The sequence below is a fragment of the Lynx canadensis genome, chromosome D3 (genome assembly GCF_007474595.2).
Source record: "Lynx canadensis isolate LIC74 chromosome D3, mLynCan4.pri.v2, whole genome shotgun sequence".
NCBI classification, from domain to species: Eukaryota; Metazoa; Chordata; class Mammalia; order Carnivora; family Felidae; genus Lynx; species Lynx canadensis.
In genome coordinates, this window is record NC_044314.2 from 50,217,898 (window position 1) to 50,234,762 (window position 16,865).

A 16,865-nucleotide genomic window follows, 5' to 3' on the forward strand; every position below is an offset into this window, starting at 1 on the left:
TGAATGGGGGAGGGGCAGAGAGAGAGGGAGACACAGAACCGGAAACAGGCTCCAGGCTCTGAGCCATCAGCCCAGAGCCCGACGCGGGGCTCGAACTCACGGACCACGAGATCGTGACCTGGCTGAAGTCGGACGCTTAACCGACTGCGCCACCCAGGCGCCCCTGATTCTTCTATTTTTAAAAAATAAAGAATGCAACTATTTTTTATAATAAAATGAACAAAGTTATTTTTAAATATATAGAAGTGATTGCTTTTGCAGCATAAAATTAAGTATGTATTCCAAAGCCAGATATGAATAATTTTAAAAATATGCTTTGCTTTGAATTTTCCACATTTGTCCATAACATTGGTTTTTCCAGATTCCAAGCTTATGTAATTGGTCAAATTCTGGTACCTTGCTGAGGTGTTATAGTCTTGAAATTCTCAATTTAAAAATCTGAGGACACTGAGAAGGGAAACGGAAGGACCTATACAATTTCATCTCAAAAATGCAAGGTTTTATTTAGGGTCTTACATTAATAAGAAAGGTGAAAATACAGGTCACCAAGAGGTTATTTTAGGAAAAGCCTCTGCAGAGAGCACAATTGCTGACCATGGGTGATTTCACCACTTGAAACAGGTGCTATGATGTGTTTGCTCAAGCATGATTTCAGATATCAGATCACAAACTCAGGAAGGCCACAAAGGCCAACTGGTACAAATAAAAGACATATAAGAGAAGGCATTCCCTCCATGGTAAGGAAGTGAAAAATCCATGAAAAAAAAAAATCTGGTGACTGCTTGCTATGACTATAGCCCATCCATTTCCCACAATAGGAGCAGAAAGTAGTGCAGAAACGGCGAGTAGCTGAGGGGGCCTAGAACTCACTCTGGTTTCTGGCAGAGGTGTAAGAGAAGGCGTTTGACCTTCTCTGGCTAATCACCTATAAGTCAATATTTCCAACAGGTCATTTTGTAACTTGTCATTCAGAATTTTAGAGGCTGCAAAAAATATCACACTGTTGACCAGGCACTTGGGCCTCCAGAAGGCATGGAAAGTCACATGTAGAGCGTCAGTCACATGTAAAGAGGGGAAAATCTATTGTCATTCAGCTCGTTTAGCCCATGGAACTAACACTGAAAGATTTCTTATAGAGTGTGTTACTCAAAGAGTGGTCCTCCCACCAACAGCACTGGCATCCCCTGGGAGCACATTAGAAATGTTGAATCTGAAATAAGTCCGTCAGAGAAAGACAAATACCATGCAGTCATACTTACATGTGGTATCTAAAAAACAAAACAAATAAGCAAACAAAAAACAACAACAAAAAGAAGCTCATAGATACTGAGAGGAAATTGGTGGTTGCTGGATGGGGTAGTGGGGAACAGGTGAAGGTTGTCAAAAGGTACAAACTTCCAGCTGTAAAATAGATAAATCCCAGGCATGTAATGTACAGCATGGTGACTATAGTTAATAATACTATATTGCATGTTTTAAAGTTGCTAAGAGAGTAAATTTTAAAAGTCCTCCTCCCAAGGAAAGAAAAAGAACAAATTTCTGCAAGGATGTATGGTAACAGATGTTAACTAGACTTACTGTGGTGATCATTTCACAAAATATACAATTATCGAATCATTATGTTGTACACCTGAAACTAATACAAAGTTATATGTCAACTATACCTCAGTTGAAAAAAAAGAAATGAGCCCATCCAGAACCACTAAGAGGAATCTGCATTTTAATAAGATCCCCAGGTGATCTATATGAATACTAAAGTTTAAAGAGCACTGTATCATAGGCGTGAAACATAATAAACTACATTTTAATTTCCTGAATTTTTCTTCTTCTTACTTTTTTTCAACTATATTGAAAATCAAATTTTATTACTATGGCTAAAGATTCATCCTCCAGGTAAAATCTGCATGTGTATGTGTGTATGTATGTATGTGTTTCTCTCAGCTAAGGTACTCAGAAGCTTATAAAGATGACATTTATAATTTCCTTTTCAAACCTAGCTTACAAAGGCAAGCATTTTTTAGCTGCCCCAGTTTTCCGAATTATTTATTGCATCTTCTAATTCTAGGCAAATTTTATATTTGGAAGGGATACTATTTACCACAAACTTCTAAAATCTTTCCTTCCTATCTTTTTTTCCATTTTCTGAGAAAAATATTTTTTCTTCCCTACTCATTCTCTTAAAGTCATTAGAAGAAATTCTAACTTTGTAGTTGTTTAAGGAGGTGTTATCATTGTTGACATGGGGGAATGGTGATCTGGTTTCCAGTTTGAAAATGTGCTGGAAGTGTGCTAAATATCTAAGAAGCCACCCATCCATGCCACAGAAGGGGCTCAGGTGGCATAGACCCCAGTGCCCCATGCAGGGTTATCCTTTGAGAAAATTTCTCTTCATAAATGAACGACCAGTTTCTAGTCCACCAATTACATCATGGACTTAACAGTATCAGGCAAACATGCACATCAATTTACCCTTGACCTAGGAGGGAAAAGGGTCAGAGTACTTTCGAGGTAAAACTTGCAGATAAATTTAAAATAATGTTTAAAGTGCTCTTATCATTTGTATTACTGTAAAAAAAAAGGATGGAATTGTTCTATAAACATTTGGATTAAGCAAAAGCAAGAGGCAGAGGGAATCTAAGTGTGGATCTTCATAGGGTGTTCTTTGAAAGTTCAATCTCACCTGATTGTCGAATCCGTTGAAGAGTTTGCTGGACCAGAACTTCCGATCTTGGGACAATGATGATGAAGTCCACTTTGCTGAAGTGGCCGAGGTCCAGGCTCTGGCTGCCACTGTCTGCTATAGCACACACTTGGGATAAGAGTTTTCTGGCAACCGTTAGCTGTGGTTGATAAATTTGGAAGGTTTCAATATCTAAATCTAAAATAAAAAAGTCATAAGAACAAGATTAATTCACTTCTGTTGATGGCCACTATGAATCCATACAGGGGACACACAACACACATACATGGTGAAGTAATGCTCTCTACCAAGCATTCTCACTGTCTAGTCTCACTCTCTGTTGAGTTTTAATAGATTTGCTTATTTTCCCTGAAAACCTGGCTGAAAGGATGTGTCCAAGAGTGAATGTGGTAACTGTACAAATGTATTCTTTTAAAATCAACTGATTGTCTCACAAATCACTACTCAACACCCCTCCCCCACCCAGAAATGTAGGGACAGACTACACTCTCTCAGCGAGAGCCGGGACTCTTCTCTGGAGAGGAGAAGCAAGAGTTTCCAGTTTTCTTGCGCACTATCAGCAAGGTCAGGTGCCCAAGCCCAGACCTCGTTCAGGGAAGGAGGTGATGCTGTAACCATAATAATGCTGAGTTCCTTTGAACTTTTCTGGATGGCACCACAGTACACATTTCCTCTCCAAGTCAGTTGCAACATGATTTGAAATTCTCCTCCCTGGGGAATGCATGACACAGGTCAAGAGATACTACCTTCACCTCTCTTCCCACTTGACTTGCCAGTGTTTGTGACCTGGCAATTGTAGGTGGTTGTGGTAAACTTCAATGCTGACGCCTGTACTATCTGAAGAGACCTGACTCATGACATGGCCAGCTGGCCACTCAAGAGGTGACGTATTAGAAAAACATTGCCCAAACACTCTAAACATGCCAGTAGCTTTTTATTACAAGTTATAACCAAGCAATCTCATACGTGCATGCATGCACACACAAACAATGAACTCAAGCAGGCAACATTTAATACTTCTTTACGAGGCTGCTTTTTATTGGGAACACATGTGGAAGTCTCACTGAAACACACAAGGGCCCAATTAACCTGCACTAATTAATGTTTTCTCAAATCAAACTACAGTGCGGCCAAGGCAAAGACAGTAGTCACAGTACCCTAGCCACATGGAACCCTGAGAGTGAGTGGAGATTTATACAGGTGGCTGAGAGAACCCACTAGAAAAGCCCAAAGCTGCAAACTTACAATAACAGAATGGTTTTTGACCCGCAAAGATTACCAATCAAAATAAATCTGTCTTTTGACAGGCTATTATTTCTTTCATGTCATAGGTTAAATAGATGGGGACTAGCACAGATGATAGCATAACTTTGTAGAATTTAACCTAGTAAATTTTGAAGTTTGAGGAAATCTAAAAATCTCTTTAAGCAATGTTTCTTAAGCAGGGAATTGAGGATATGAACATGGAAATCTGTTAAGTACTTTAAGAACTTTTAAATTCTAACTTTGTTAATAATTCAAAAACTATGAACATATTTTAGATCCTCTGGGTGATCATTTTCTTACCAAATAACACGCAGAAGTAAGTAACTTTTATTGTGTGTGTTTGAATTTGTTTGTGTGACTGAGCCGATGCCAAGCCATGCTGCTTTTATTGCTGAGGCAATCCTAATATATAAATTATACATTCCTATCAAGTGAAGGCCAGAAGGCTGTCAGCAGCAGCTCTATGGTTCTGTTTCATGTCTACCCTTTGTCCTATCTTTTTTATCTCGGTTCTCTCCGATGTTGTCCTTGTCAAATAGGGAATTGGGAAAGGAATCTGAACATAAAGGAATCCAATTGAATGATGGAGCTCCTCAGTCCTGGTCCCACCATCCTCTCTTATGTCCCGGAGGCTTGCAGGGAAGATGGTGTGTTGGTATTGCTGAGCTATCTGCCAGGAACGCCTTGCAATCACTGAAATTATGTGTGTTTTACGTGTCAGAGAGTAAATGAAGGGGGTGGAGAGCCAGGAGTCCTGCACGGACTGCATTCCACACTCAAGCAGTTCTTTGTAAGCCTCAGATAACACTGAAAGCTCTCTGGGCATAGCTGGTGGAGCTAAGGAAAGTACCCCATGGACCCCAGAATTTTTCGAGGGAAAAAAAGAGAGAGTCTGCTTATAGTAAAGTCTTTGATTTTAATTCTAGAAGACATTTACTAAGGACAAGGTGCTTGATCCAGGCCCCATAGTAAGACGTTTTTAATTTGGACCCTATTTATCATGTAGACAATGAGGAAAAGCCTGTCATAGTCTGTGACTCTAAGACAAGACCTCAAAAATCCTCAGAATGACTTAGCTTCTATTTCCTCCTTTTGGTCTGAGGTGACGTTACCCAGGTTTTGTGTGGGAATCATAGTGGCAGCCTCCTGAGCTGACACACATTCGTGAAGGTCTCCGTTGAAGGGCGTAACCACACTCTCTCCTCTTCTTTGTTGCATTTTGTCTAGAAGCTTGTCCAGGTCATCGCCTATTACACAATAAAGCGGAGATAAGAAGATTACAAGGAATGATACATTTCTATCAGTCTCCAAATTGGGCACCTAAGCTGGGTTCTCATCAAGATTTGTCAGTCAGCCAGCTTTTCCTGTCTGGGTTTACTCAGCCAGCTTTTTATGTCTGAGTTTACACTTGGCCATGCCTGTAGAGTATCTCTATAGCCAGAGCTACTCTCATTTGCATTGTGCTTACAATTTGTATGCTTTCACATGGCATATCTCTCTTGACCTCCATAATACTCAAAGCGGGCAGGATGGGATCATTCTATCTCCATTTGACATATTAGAAAACAGATCTGGGGAAGCAGAATCTCTCCCAAGGTCACATCACTAAATAGTGGCTGAGCGGAGGCCCTCCATATTAGTGCCTGCATGCCTTCCTCTGGACCCCTTGTTGTGTCAGTAACAAAATACTGAGGATAAACCATTCCGAATGAGGGAAGGTCGGCTGGCAAGTTCAAGCTCCACACTCATCTCCTTGACAGGCTAAGATTTAAATTCAGAAAATCACATAGTTAGGGGCTGTCAGTGTTGCTGAATCCTACAACCACTCACCTAATGATGTGGTTTTGAAATGCGATGCCAGGAAACTGACCTTTCCTGTGATGAGCTCATAACTAATTTCTTTCAAAAACTCACTTGTGGTGAGCATACTCTCTGCCAGAGCTCTGGACTGATGCTGACCTGCAGGACAGAGGGAGAGGAGGTGATGCATCCGTGAACAAATACTCACTAAAATATGATTTATAATAGCAAAAATTGGAAACAACTGAAGTAAGTAACTACAGAGACTTGGTTAAGGAAATTAGGGCACATAGAAAGATGGACAATTACTCAGCATTTAAAATGACAATTTTAAACAGAAAATGTTTATAATAAAATGTTAGATGATCAAGGGCAAAAATGATATACCTTATGTTTGTAACATAAGTGAAAACATACTGTACATGTGTTTAAAGACTAGGGGAGAATGTGAAAAACCTTTAAGAACGGTGTTTGCATGGCTATTATGAATATCTGTATTAAAAATGTAAGTTTAAGACGTTTAATTGTTTTCTCAAATGAAAATTAAAAAAAATAATGTATTATACTTTCTGAAAGAGATTTATGTCATATGTCATAGAGAGATGGGCAGGCAGGTTTTGCCAAAGTGAGGGCGCTTGGCTTCTTTAGTAGGAACAGGTGAGAGCCTTTCACTAGAGAGAAAAAAAGCAAATTTAATTCAGATGGCTGGCTACTCACGATGGTGCCTGACAGAAAATTGCACAAAGAACAAAAACACATTTTGTAATGTACCAACCTCCTGAACCTTTTCTTTAGAGTCAATGTTACAACATAAGTATCCTCTTTAGTGAGGAGGTGAATATATGAGCTAAGTTCCTGCCAAATTTGATTAACTGGCTTAGGCCACCTGTGGCAATGGCTTTATCACATGCTAGAGTGGTAACATTTCCAAAACCTTTTAAGAACAGAAGTTACTTGAGACAAGGGTATCTATTACTAGGGTATGCTTTGAAATAATGTTCTCACAACCAGCTGACAGGGACACCAGTCAAACTAAGGGCTACAAAAATCTGATCTGAGGAGAAAAACAAAAGTTAAAATTAGGAGGAAGAACTCAAGTTGGAGCAATTAGAGATTAATTACATGGATGCTTGAACACCCAATAAATGGACAGATGATTGAATGAATAGATTAAAAAAAAACCCTAAAAAAACATGACTCACCTAGTACTACCACACAAAATTCATTTCCTCTGATTTTCGATGCACAAATTGCCACGACATAATCTGGTAGTCTTTGATAGTGTCTCATTTCACTGAGAGTCCTCAACGTCTCTGAAATGCCCTCTGCCAAAGAGTTCTGGGTCACAATCACATGAACCAAGTCTTGAGATACGCTGGCAATTAGTCTAGCCAGCCAGGGGAGCTGTCCTGGAGACACAGGTGCACACTGAGCACCCATCTGCAGGGCTCTCTCTCTCAGAGTAAATTCTTGCATAGCTTTCAGCATGATTTGCTCAAATTCTTCCCTGAGAGGTATCTGATCAGGACCTAAATTGAAGAGAATTACAGCTAGAATTTTAAAAATATCACGGCTAGAAAGGAGAGAAACACACACATATGTCCGTGTACGGTCCTTCCACCATACTCCAACTGGGCAAATGGGCTCTTTTTCCTGTTGGGGCCGCAAGTATGGACCCCAACTAACCATTTTCCATTGTGAAATTACCTTCTCTCTGCTTCAATATTAAAAAAAAAATGCAGGCTTCTGTTTTCCTTTATGCTATTCATGATATTTTTATTTTTTTTTTTAATTTTTTTTCAACGTTTATTTATTTTTTTTTGAGACAGAGAGAGACAGAGCATGAACGGGGGAGGGGCAGAGAGAGAGGGAGACACAGAATCGGAAACAGGCTCCAGGCTCTGAGCCATCAGCCCAGAGCCTGACGCGGGGCTCGAACTCACGGACCGCGAGATCGTGACCTGGCTGAAGTCGGACGCTTAACCGACTGCGCCACCCAGGCGCCCCTATTCATGATATTTTTAAAAGAGGATATACTGAGAGAGAGTATCAATTCCTTAGGGGGTTGTCCCTGAAGGTGGTATATTCGTTGACCTGTTAAACGTGGTGTTACAGACATGGTTAATGACTCAGGAGGGAAGAAGCTAAACTTTAGGTTTCACCCATTTCTCAATTTATTTATAGCTACTTTGAAAAACAGTTTAATGTATTGCATCTGTATCTATTCTAAGGCATACTGTCCTTAGGAAAATTAAGTTTAAGTGTTTTTTATTTTAGCTTATATTTAAGCAGCCACACACTTCCCCTAAATAGAGAATGTCACTGTCATATAGCTGTTCCCCCAGCATTCTGGATTGTTAAGAATGGTGTTTGGCCCTTTCCTCCAGCTGTGGTTATGATAGGCTAAATTTGTGTGGGTGACTGGCAGTCCCTGGAATGAGGGGTGTTTTGTTTCTCTGCTTCTCTTTAAAACTCAGCCAGTCTGTAGGACAAAGCAAGCAAGTCAATGTTTGGCATCCAAGTGACTCAGATGAATTCCTATGCTCACTACCTCTCTTCAGTGATTTCTTTTGCTGTGCAGACCTGAGATTTGAAAGTCAGGCTCCAGTAGACAGATACAGATCCCTCAGTGTCTGTGACCCGAGATCAAGCAATAGCCTCAGAATCCAGTATTAAAATCCCCTTGGGAAAGAATACAGGTTTAAGGGACTGCACTTCTGTATGAGAAGAGGCACCTTGAATGAGTCAGAAATCTCTCCTTCCACTAATAGGGATTTAAGTTGCCTCCCAGGCCACCACCCATGTTCTCTGGGAAAGTAAGAAAATGAAGGTTTAGTAATATTTTAAGGATATGGAAAATTAAATCCTCACAGAGTTTTTTTAATGCTGTCCATGGAAAGAGGGCAAGAACACTGCAATGCATACATTATGTTAATGTTTCTTATGCCCTCCCCAATTGCTTGCTATAGGGAGGTGGATGCCATCTTATCACCTGGGAACCACCAAAGCTTCTATCTTCATTTTGCTTTATCAAATTAGCATCATGATTAGTGGTCATTAGGTACATAGTAGGTGGTGAGCTCAAAGCGTATAGATTTGTATCAACTATACAAATGCACAGTACAAGTGAGATGAAGGGAAGGTGGCTGTCTATTTAAAGCTTTCTTCCATCAGAATAAATGACAGCCCAAAAGCAAGTGGTTCTGTCTGCCATCCCCTACTGCCTCTCACAGACAGACCACCTGAAGGCTCAGAGGCCTGGTTCATAGGTGTGTCCATAAGATCCACTCCAAACCGTGATTGAGTAACATGTTCTATGAAGCAGTATAATTAATTTCAAATATAAAGGCATTCTGGGAAAATAAAATTATCAAACATGTTCATAGCATTCTCTACTGCCTTAAAATTCACTTTTACAGAGTTTCGAAGGAACTACTGTTAGGAATTGAGAAGTGGAGAAAAATGTACCAAAGTTTAAATGAGGTAAAAGAGCAAAATGCCTTGCTTCCAATCACCTCCCATCATTTCCTCATCCTCAGCCTTTATGGCCAAATTGCAGGAGCCTTTTCTCCACTTCCCACAAGCTTGATAATAGTAATTTTTTCCCATCAACTGCTGGTCTCCAGCAACTCAGCCTAAGCATCAGTTCTGATGGCTTTTTTTTTTTTTTTGATGGCTTTTCAGATAGAGCTACCTTAAGAAAAGACAAGGTTCCAACAGACTCAGAGCCTTCCAATAATCACTGGATTTGCTGATTTCATTATCTACTTCAAAAGGTTTTCAGACTGTGAAATAATAGATGGATTTTTTTTTTTGAAGCGACTCTAGTGGAAAGACCTGTTCATTTTGAAGAATCTTGCTTTTCTCTTCTCTGTTACACCCACGTAGCTGAGCCATCAAAGTATTAGACCTGTTCTTCTAAAAGTTTGGATTAAAAAAAAAAAAGTCTATCTATAATCTACAGTATATATGAAAATGTTCTTGCTGCCTTCTTCAAAACCTTGAAGGCAAAACAAACAAACAAAAACTCAAGGGAGTTTTTGAGAAGAAGAAGGGAGTTGTTGAGAATAGGTATCCTAACGTGCAAAATTTAGATTAAAAAAAAAAAAAGAAATAGCCAGTCATGTTGCACATTGAGAGATATATTAATTGGCTGCCAGTAAAACTCCAGAAAGAACTGATCTTGCAAGGCAGACAAGAGGTCTGATTGAATGGAGATTTTTCTTTTCCTTTTTTTTTAAGATAAGAGCTTTTATAGTAATTTGAGGGAAGCCATTTTGTCTTGACCATTTAGTTCATTTAATTAACTTGGACTTTGATAAATTGTTATTAAGATTGAAAAAAATGCTGTGCTGACTGGCTTGGCCTGCCAATAGAATTACTCTATGCAGGCTTGTTTTACTAATTCTGGATGCATTTGGAGGTCGCTCTTAGATCTTAGAACATAGCTAAAAGTGTATGTAGCAATTAAAATTATGACATCAAATGAGCTGCAGACAGAGGTGGTTTTTATAATTTTATTACCCACTAATCAATATGATTAGCAAGTCCTATGTTTACCATCAAAGTGATATCTGAAGCCTTCCACGTTTCAAAAGCCCATGTCAAAGCAGGCCTTCACTGTCAGGGTACCAACACTTACAGCCACAGGTGCTAGCTGATGCTCCAAAGACTGAATCCGGTTGGCTGAAGCTTTTGTTTTGTTTTTAGCATTGGTTAGCCCAGTATTTTTATTATTTAACACTTATATATTTTCAAACATTAAAATAATTCCTAAGAATGCAGATGGAAAATTTCTTCTATGTAATATTACATCTTGAACATTTTCCTAAGTAAATCAGTGGCTTGAAGTCCTGAGTGTATAATTAGGCTGCATATTAGATGACCTGCTGCAGTTTGCAAAATAAAGGACATTGCAATGTAAATGCTGCTGAGCCAGGACAGTATTGTCAGGACACCTGCACACACCCACTGTGGGCCTCTGGAGGATATACCAAAGAGAGGAAGTGAAGGGTTCATGACCTATGTATCTCCTTTACCCTACAACCTACAGAGCCTTCCAGGGAGGTCCACAGTTACTGCCTCAATGAAGGAAAACATGATGGGACTACATCAAAGGGGTGTAGCTGCAGAAGAAAAAAAAAATGGGTGTAGGGACAGTGGATAAACAAGATAAAAAGGCTAAGTGGAAAACTGTAAAATAATTGTCTAAGACAATGGCTACATTTTCAGTCCAGATGATAGGTGCATTTTTGGAAAGGTGGCTTGGGCAGACTCCCCAAGGGAGGAGGGTAACCATGGCCATAGCCCTTTGAGGTTCTGCCTATATTAACTACTCTGGAGACCTTAGGACCATCATGAAACTGGACACTAGGTGGAGCAATTTATCTCTTCTAGGAAACAAGCAAAGCCAGAGGGTAGGGAGGTTAGGCAAGAGAGAAGTGGGGAAAAAAACAGGCAAGTGGCAGAAAGGAGAAGAAAAGAAACGGGAGAAGAAAGGGAACAGTCATAGAGAGTGGGGCTGAAGGAAAAGAATGTTAGAAATGAAAGCGAAAGTAAGAGATGGACAAATAGACGAATATGAGAAAGTGGGGAAAGAAAGGGAAAAAAACCATGTTGTGAAAAGAATAAAAATCGTCACCATCAAATAATTATTAAAAATTGCTTACCCAGTCGCACAAGATACTGTATCGTCAGAAGAATCATGTTTTCCACACTCAGGAGCTGGCTGCCAGTCAACCCTAAATGTTCCAAATCTTTGTTTTCCAACTGTGGAATCTTGTAGCAATTCACCAGCAGAGGACTCACAACAATGTCACCAACATTTCCATAGAAATAGGGTAAAGTGCCATAGCCTGCCCCAATAGAAGCAGGTCAATAAAGTTCAACATTTCTTTTTGAGGTCCAACCAGGTATACTTGCTCAACTAGGATTAAAGATGCTTAACAAAGTTTCCTGCCCTCTTAGGTGACTACCAAACAAATCACTCAAATATCCTAGGGAATTCACTCAGATGCTTCTCACTTATATTAAATCAGATGAACAGGAAGCAAAAGACTCAGATTATATTATCTCTGTTACCCACAGAAAGGACATGTTAATATTATATCTGCCACAGAGAATTGATGAGAATTTGCAAAACATCTCTGTATCCTTTTGTAAAACTGCAATGATAAAATATTTCCCAATAAAATTCTTGATCAAGTTTCTTTCCACATAAGACGACAGAACACAAAACTACAATAACATGTTTCATTTCCTGAGGTTTTCTTAAACATTTTAAAAAGCTAAACTCATTGATCACCAGCAATATTCTTCTAGTCACTGGTACTTGCAGGTTCCTACTCTTTGTGCTATCTTAGTTATTTTTATGTTTCCCTTCTTAAATGTCCATAAACAGCCTCAAATTATCTTAGAAGTAGATAGGACAAAAATATGTTGAAATGTACCCTATTTTGGTGGTGTGGTAAAGAGCGCAGTCCCTCTGTGAGACCTTCTAAAAGGCAGACACCAAATGGTCCCATGTTCCAAATATCTTTCCAAGGCTTAGCTGCATTATGCATGCCACTCAGGTGTTCAATAAGAACTTCCTGACCATATGGAATTTAAACAACTGGGGTTCTCCCAGTGCCTATAGGCCCAAGAGCAGTGGATAGGGCAGCCTGATAAAGGACAGGGCTTGAAGCAAAACCATCCATGTCAGTAGGCTCCAGTCAACCAAAAGAAGCAGATAACACCTCACATAGACATACCCTAAAGATCCAGTGGAGCTTATACACCCTATCCGTTCAGTTCCAAAGGTAAAGCAGGTAGTCTCCTTCTGATCTAGGATAGCACCCAAATGAGGTGACTCTTGATGTGAGTCTGAAAAGCACTAAGTTAGTCCTGGAATCTAGAGACCTCTAAATGTCTGCACCTCTACTTATAGACATCTTGGAAACACTCAGACTCTATAAACATACTAATTCACAGATGCTTCTCCATGGTTCAGATATGCAACTCTGGGACTTCTTTGTTCTCCTGAATGGGGCCTGTTAGCTGGTTCAGCTTGTTTTTTCATTTCTCTGTGGTTTGGCTCCCTTTTCCCCACCTTGTCCACTCTTGCCAACCCTTCAGGAACTAACTGAAACATCACCTCTGAGAAGTCTTTTCAGACTCCCTCCAGGCAAAGTTAAGCTCTCTCTCCTCTGAGTTCTTGTAGTTCTTGGTTGTGAACCTGTACTAGCTCAAGTATCACAATGTTGTACTTATTTAAATGATAGACTCCCTACCTAACAGTATTCCCTGCAGGCAAATAGACTGCCTTATTTCCAACTTCTAGTCACATGTTTAATATAGCATGAGAGAGCTGGCCAATAAAAGCTGAAAGAATTAATAAATGGATAAATGAATACATGCATGAACAAATATGGATAAATATATGAAGAATGAAATGAAGAAACAGTACTAGATGCCAGCAGACACAGGCAATTTGGAATTCTTTCCCCTTACCTATCAGAATTACTGGTCTAACTCCTGAGTTAGTCAGCAGGTTTTCAGGAACAATTACAGTTTCCCCTGCAGGAATGGGTCGAGGTTGTAAAATTCCAGTTAATGGGGTCTGTGGAACTGGGGCAGATAAAAGGGACTCTGGAAAAAAAGTTGTTTGACAAGAAGGATTAGACATGAAAGCTAAGTGAAATACAACTGAAATCAACAGTCTTAATACTTTTAATATAGAAGTTTTAGAAGTCTAACCGTCCATTGTTCTTTAATTAAAGTAATTCATGGTTTATTATATAAAATTAGAAGTGACAAAAACAAAAGGAAAAAAAATCAACCATAAATCACATTCTGGAGATAACTACTATTTAGCATTTTCATAGTTTTTCCTAGTTGTTTTTCCACATGTAATCTATTGGATTCTGTTTCATACTTAACTCCCCCACCTCCACTCCAATTATCGTGGCTTATCTGTTCATTATAGAGAATTGGAAAATTCCAAAAACAGTGAAGAAGGTCAAACTCATCACTAATCAGTACTATCTAGAGTCAAACACAGTAACATATGGGCATAATTCTTTGTATATATAGAATCTCTATGTAATCTTTAAAACTAAACAAATTTTTGAAGAATCCCATCCATGTCTTAGAATTGGCATGTTTACATTTGTCTGTGCTTAATACAGCAAGGTAGACTAGTGTTTGAACATTTAACAGTAGGTACCCAATGGCTATGGCTTGGTTATTATAAAGGAGAACAAGTTGGGTTTTTTGGGGGGGTGGGGGTGGTTTCTAGACCAGAAATAATAGGTGCAGGTCACATAAGGAACCAGAGCTCAGGAGAACATATCTAATAGCACAACCGGCAAAACAAGTCCATTTGTGACCTGTGCTGGTGGGCTACTAGCATCATGCCGCATGTAAAGAATGGCTTATTGATACTATGGGCCAAAACAAAGCCAGATGCTAACTTAAGATCCATTGTGATGACACATGTACTTTTAGGGAAGACAGATGTGATGGGGACAAAATATCAGCTACTATTAATTTCCTTACATAATACAGGACATAATGATTAAGGAAATTTATCTCCAATGGTTCAGGGAAAGAATAGAAGACACCTCTGCTAATTAAAAAAACAAACAAACAAAAAAACTTAAAACCCATCTTACCACTTCTTGAAAGAGGGCGAACTGTAGGAACAGGTACAACTAAACCAGGTTGGGGGACAGGTGACCCAGGATACCATCCCCGGTGTCGTTTCTTTGGTGGCCCAGAAATAAACATGGTAGCTGAAGGCAAAAAGAAAGATGAGCCTTGTCCTTACTAGTGGAAGAAATGAGAATTCAGAGTAACATGGGGCCTTTAATTTGATTATACTCAGAAAGTCTAAGCCACTCTTCTAGAGGTAAAGATAAAATTAGAAAAAGTCACCCTAACAATACCACCTCACATTTGTATGCTGTTTTACAATTTACAGTTTTACCCAGATTATTTCATTTAATTCTGCCAACAACCCTGTGAAGTTGTAGGATAAGTATATTTTTATACCAATTTTGTAGGTGGTTAAAGGAAGGCTCAGATTTGCCCAGAGTCACACTATAGAGAAGAACCTTGAACTCTGTATCTTGGTCAGCAAGGCTCATGGTTTTTCAAGACATTTCCTTTTACATCTGTTTCAACACTATTTTCTAGTGAGGTTCATCCTTGTAAATCACCAAGATATTTAATCATCATTGTTCACACCAATCATAAACCTTCAAAACTTTGGACGAGAAGCTAAGGAAAAACTGGGAGTGTACTGTCAGATAATTCATCACTCCAAACTCCATAGCACTTCTTCCATAATTTAGGTACATTCTTTCAAAACTCTAAGATGGGTATTGTACCTTGGTCTCCTGATGCATAGCTAGGTCTTGGTGATAATGAGTAATTTCCTGGGCGGGCTGGAGTAGAGCTGGAGGCACTGCTCTTCCCTCCATGGCTACTGTTTCCATTAGCAGCATCTGTACCACATGAGAGGAAGACTCAGAACAGAGGCTGAGCAGAACACTGCATTCTGTGACACTGAATTTTTCCACATGCAATCTTGATAAACCGCACACTGCAGGATTCAAAGACATCTCACGGACTGGACAGTACAGTTGTGTAAAACTGACTACAACCATAAGACTGGTACCTTCTTCAAAACGAAATGTCACCTAAAAATAATTTTCTGGGATCCTAAGAGATCTTTTACAATCATTTTCAGTGAAGCTTTTGGAGATGGTGGGTGGAAGAAAGAGAAAGTTGTTTTGTTTTGTTTTGTTTTTATTTTATATCTTGGGAATTTTCAAACATATACAAAAGTGGAGAAAATAGTATAATAAATTACATACCTATCACCCAGCTTCAACAGTTATCAACACATAGCCAATCTTGCTTTATCTATACTCCCTCTCCCTTCCCCCTCACCCAACATACACATATACTTGCTCTAGATTATTTTGAAGCAAACTTATTTATATCATTTCATCCATAAATATTTCTAAATGAGTTTCTAAAAGAAAAGAACTCTTAAGAACATAACTGTAATAAGGGCACCTGGGTAGTTCAGTTGGTTAAGCGTCCAACTTGGGCTCAGGTCATAATCTCACAGTTCTCAAGTTCAAGCCCCATGTCGGGCTCTGTGCTGACAACTCAGAGCCTGGAGCCTGCTTCAGATTCTGTGTCTCCCTTTCTCTCTGCCTCTCCCCAACTCGTACTCTGTCTCTCCCTCTCTCACAAATAAACATTAAAAAAATTTAAGAACATAACTGTAATGTCATTATTATACTTAAAATTATCCATGGTTAATAATTTCTTAATATCAAATATCCCATTAATATTCAAATTTCCCCCCAGTTATCTCAGAAATAGTTTTTTTTTACAGCGGACTTCTTCAAAAAGGAAGGTTCAAAAAGGATCTACACATTGTTTAGTTTTTATGTCCCTTAAACCTCTTTTTTTAAGTTCACAATTATTTATTCATATAATAAAAATACAGTGTTCACATTTCATGGATTGTCTCACAAATTTTAAGAATAATTTGAAAAAAAAAGAATAATCTGTTTGAATCAGGGTAAGGTCATACACTGCAAGTAGACTTAAGATTATGTAATTTTTGCTGAGTTTCCCAGACTCTTTAGGGTGTCAGTTATATCCCTTCCCCCACCCCCACCTCTCCTTAAACCTCCTTTAATCTATAGGATTCCCCTTCTTCTTTTTCTTTCTTCCAGTTAATTTGCTGAAAATCTGGCAGAATTTCTCATTTTCTGAATTTTGCTGATTGACTAGCTATGGCATCATTTAATGTCCCCTCTTTCCTATATACTAATTGTTAGATACAGAGGTTGGCTCAGATTCAGGATTGAATTTTGGGGCAAGCATATCTCATAAATAGTGTTATATTGTTCCATCAGCAGGCACATAATAACTGGCTTTCTCTCTTCTTGTCATGTTAAGAAAGAGCAGGGGGTTCAAGAGCTGTTATCTTAATCCTCAAATTATAAAGCTGTCCATCAAGGGGTGCCTGGGTGGCTCAGTTGGTTAAACATCTGACTTTGGCTTAGCTCACAGCTCGTGGGTTCAAGTCCCG

The 16,865-nt window shown here is 39.1% G+C and overlaps 1 protein-coding gene across 3 annotated transcripts in view; it reads right to left on the bottom strand.

Moving 5' to 3' along the window:
* GREB1L (GREB1 like retinoic acid receptor coactivator) overlaps nucleotides 1–16,865 on the bottom strand; it is a 175,982-nt gene that overhangs the window by 72,286 nt on the left and 86,831 nt on the right. For all 3 annotated transcript variants that reach the window (XM_030336350.1, XM_030336349.1, XM_030336351.1), the window contains exons 9-16: nucleotides 15,139–15,255; nucleotides 14,422–14,541; nucleotides 13,259–13,396; nucleotides 11,437–11,622; nucleotides 6,970–7,296; nucleotides 5,798–5,926; nucleotides 5,080–5,214; nucleotides 2,681–2,878 (exon numbers count right to left, since the gene is read on the bottom strand). In XM_030336350.1, the coding sequence (XP_030192210.1) occupies nucleotides 2,681–2,878; nucleotides 5,080–5,214; nucleotides 5,798–5,926; nucleotides 6,970–7,296; nucleotides 11,437–11,622; nucleotides 13,259–13,396; nucleotides 14,422–14,541; nucleotides 15,139–15,255 (1,350 nt within the window). The remainder of the gene's footprint in view (nucleotides 1–2,680; nucleotides 2,879–5,079; nucleotides 5,215–5,797; nucleotides 5,927–6,969; nucleotides 7,297–11,436; nucleotides 11,623–13,258; nucleotides 13,397–14,421; nucleotides 14,542–15,138; nucleotides 15,256–16,865) is intronic.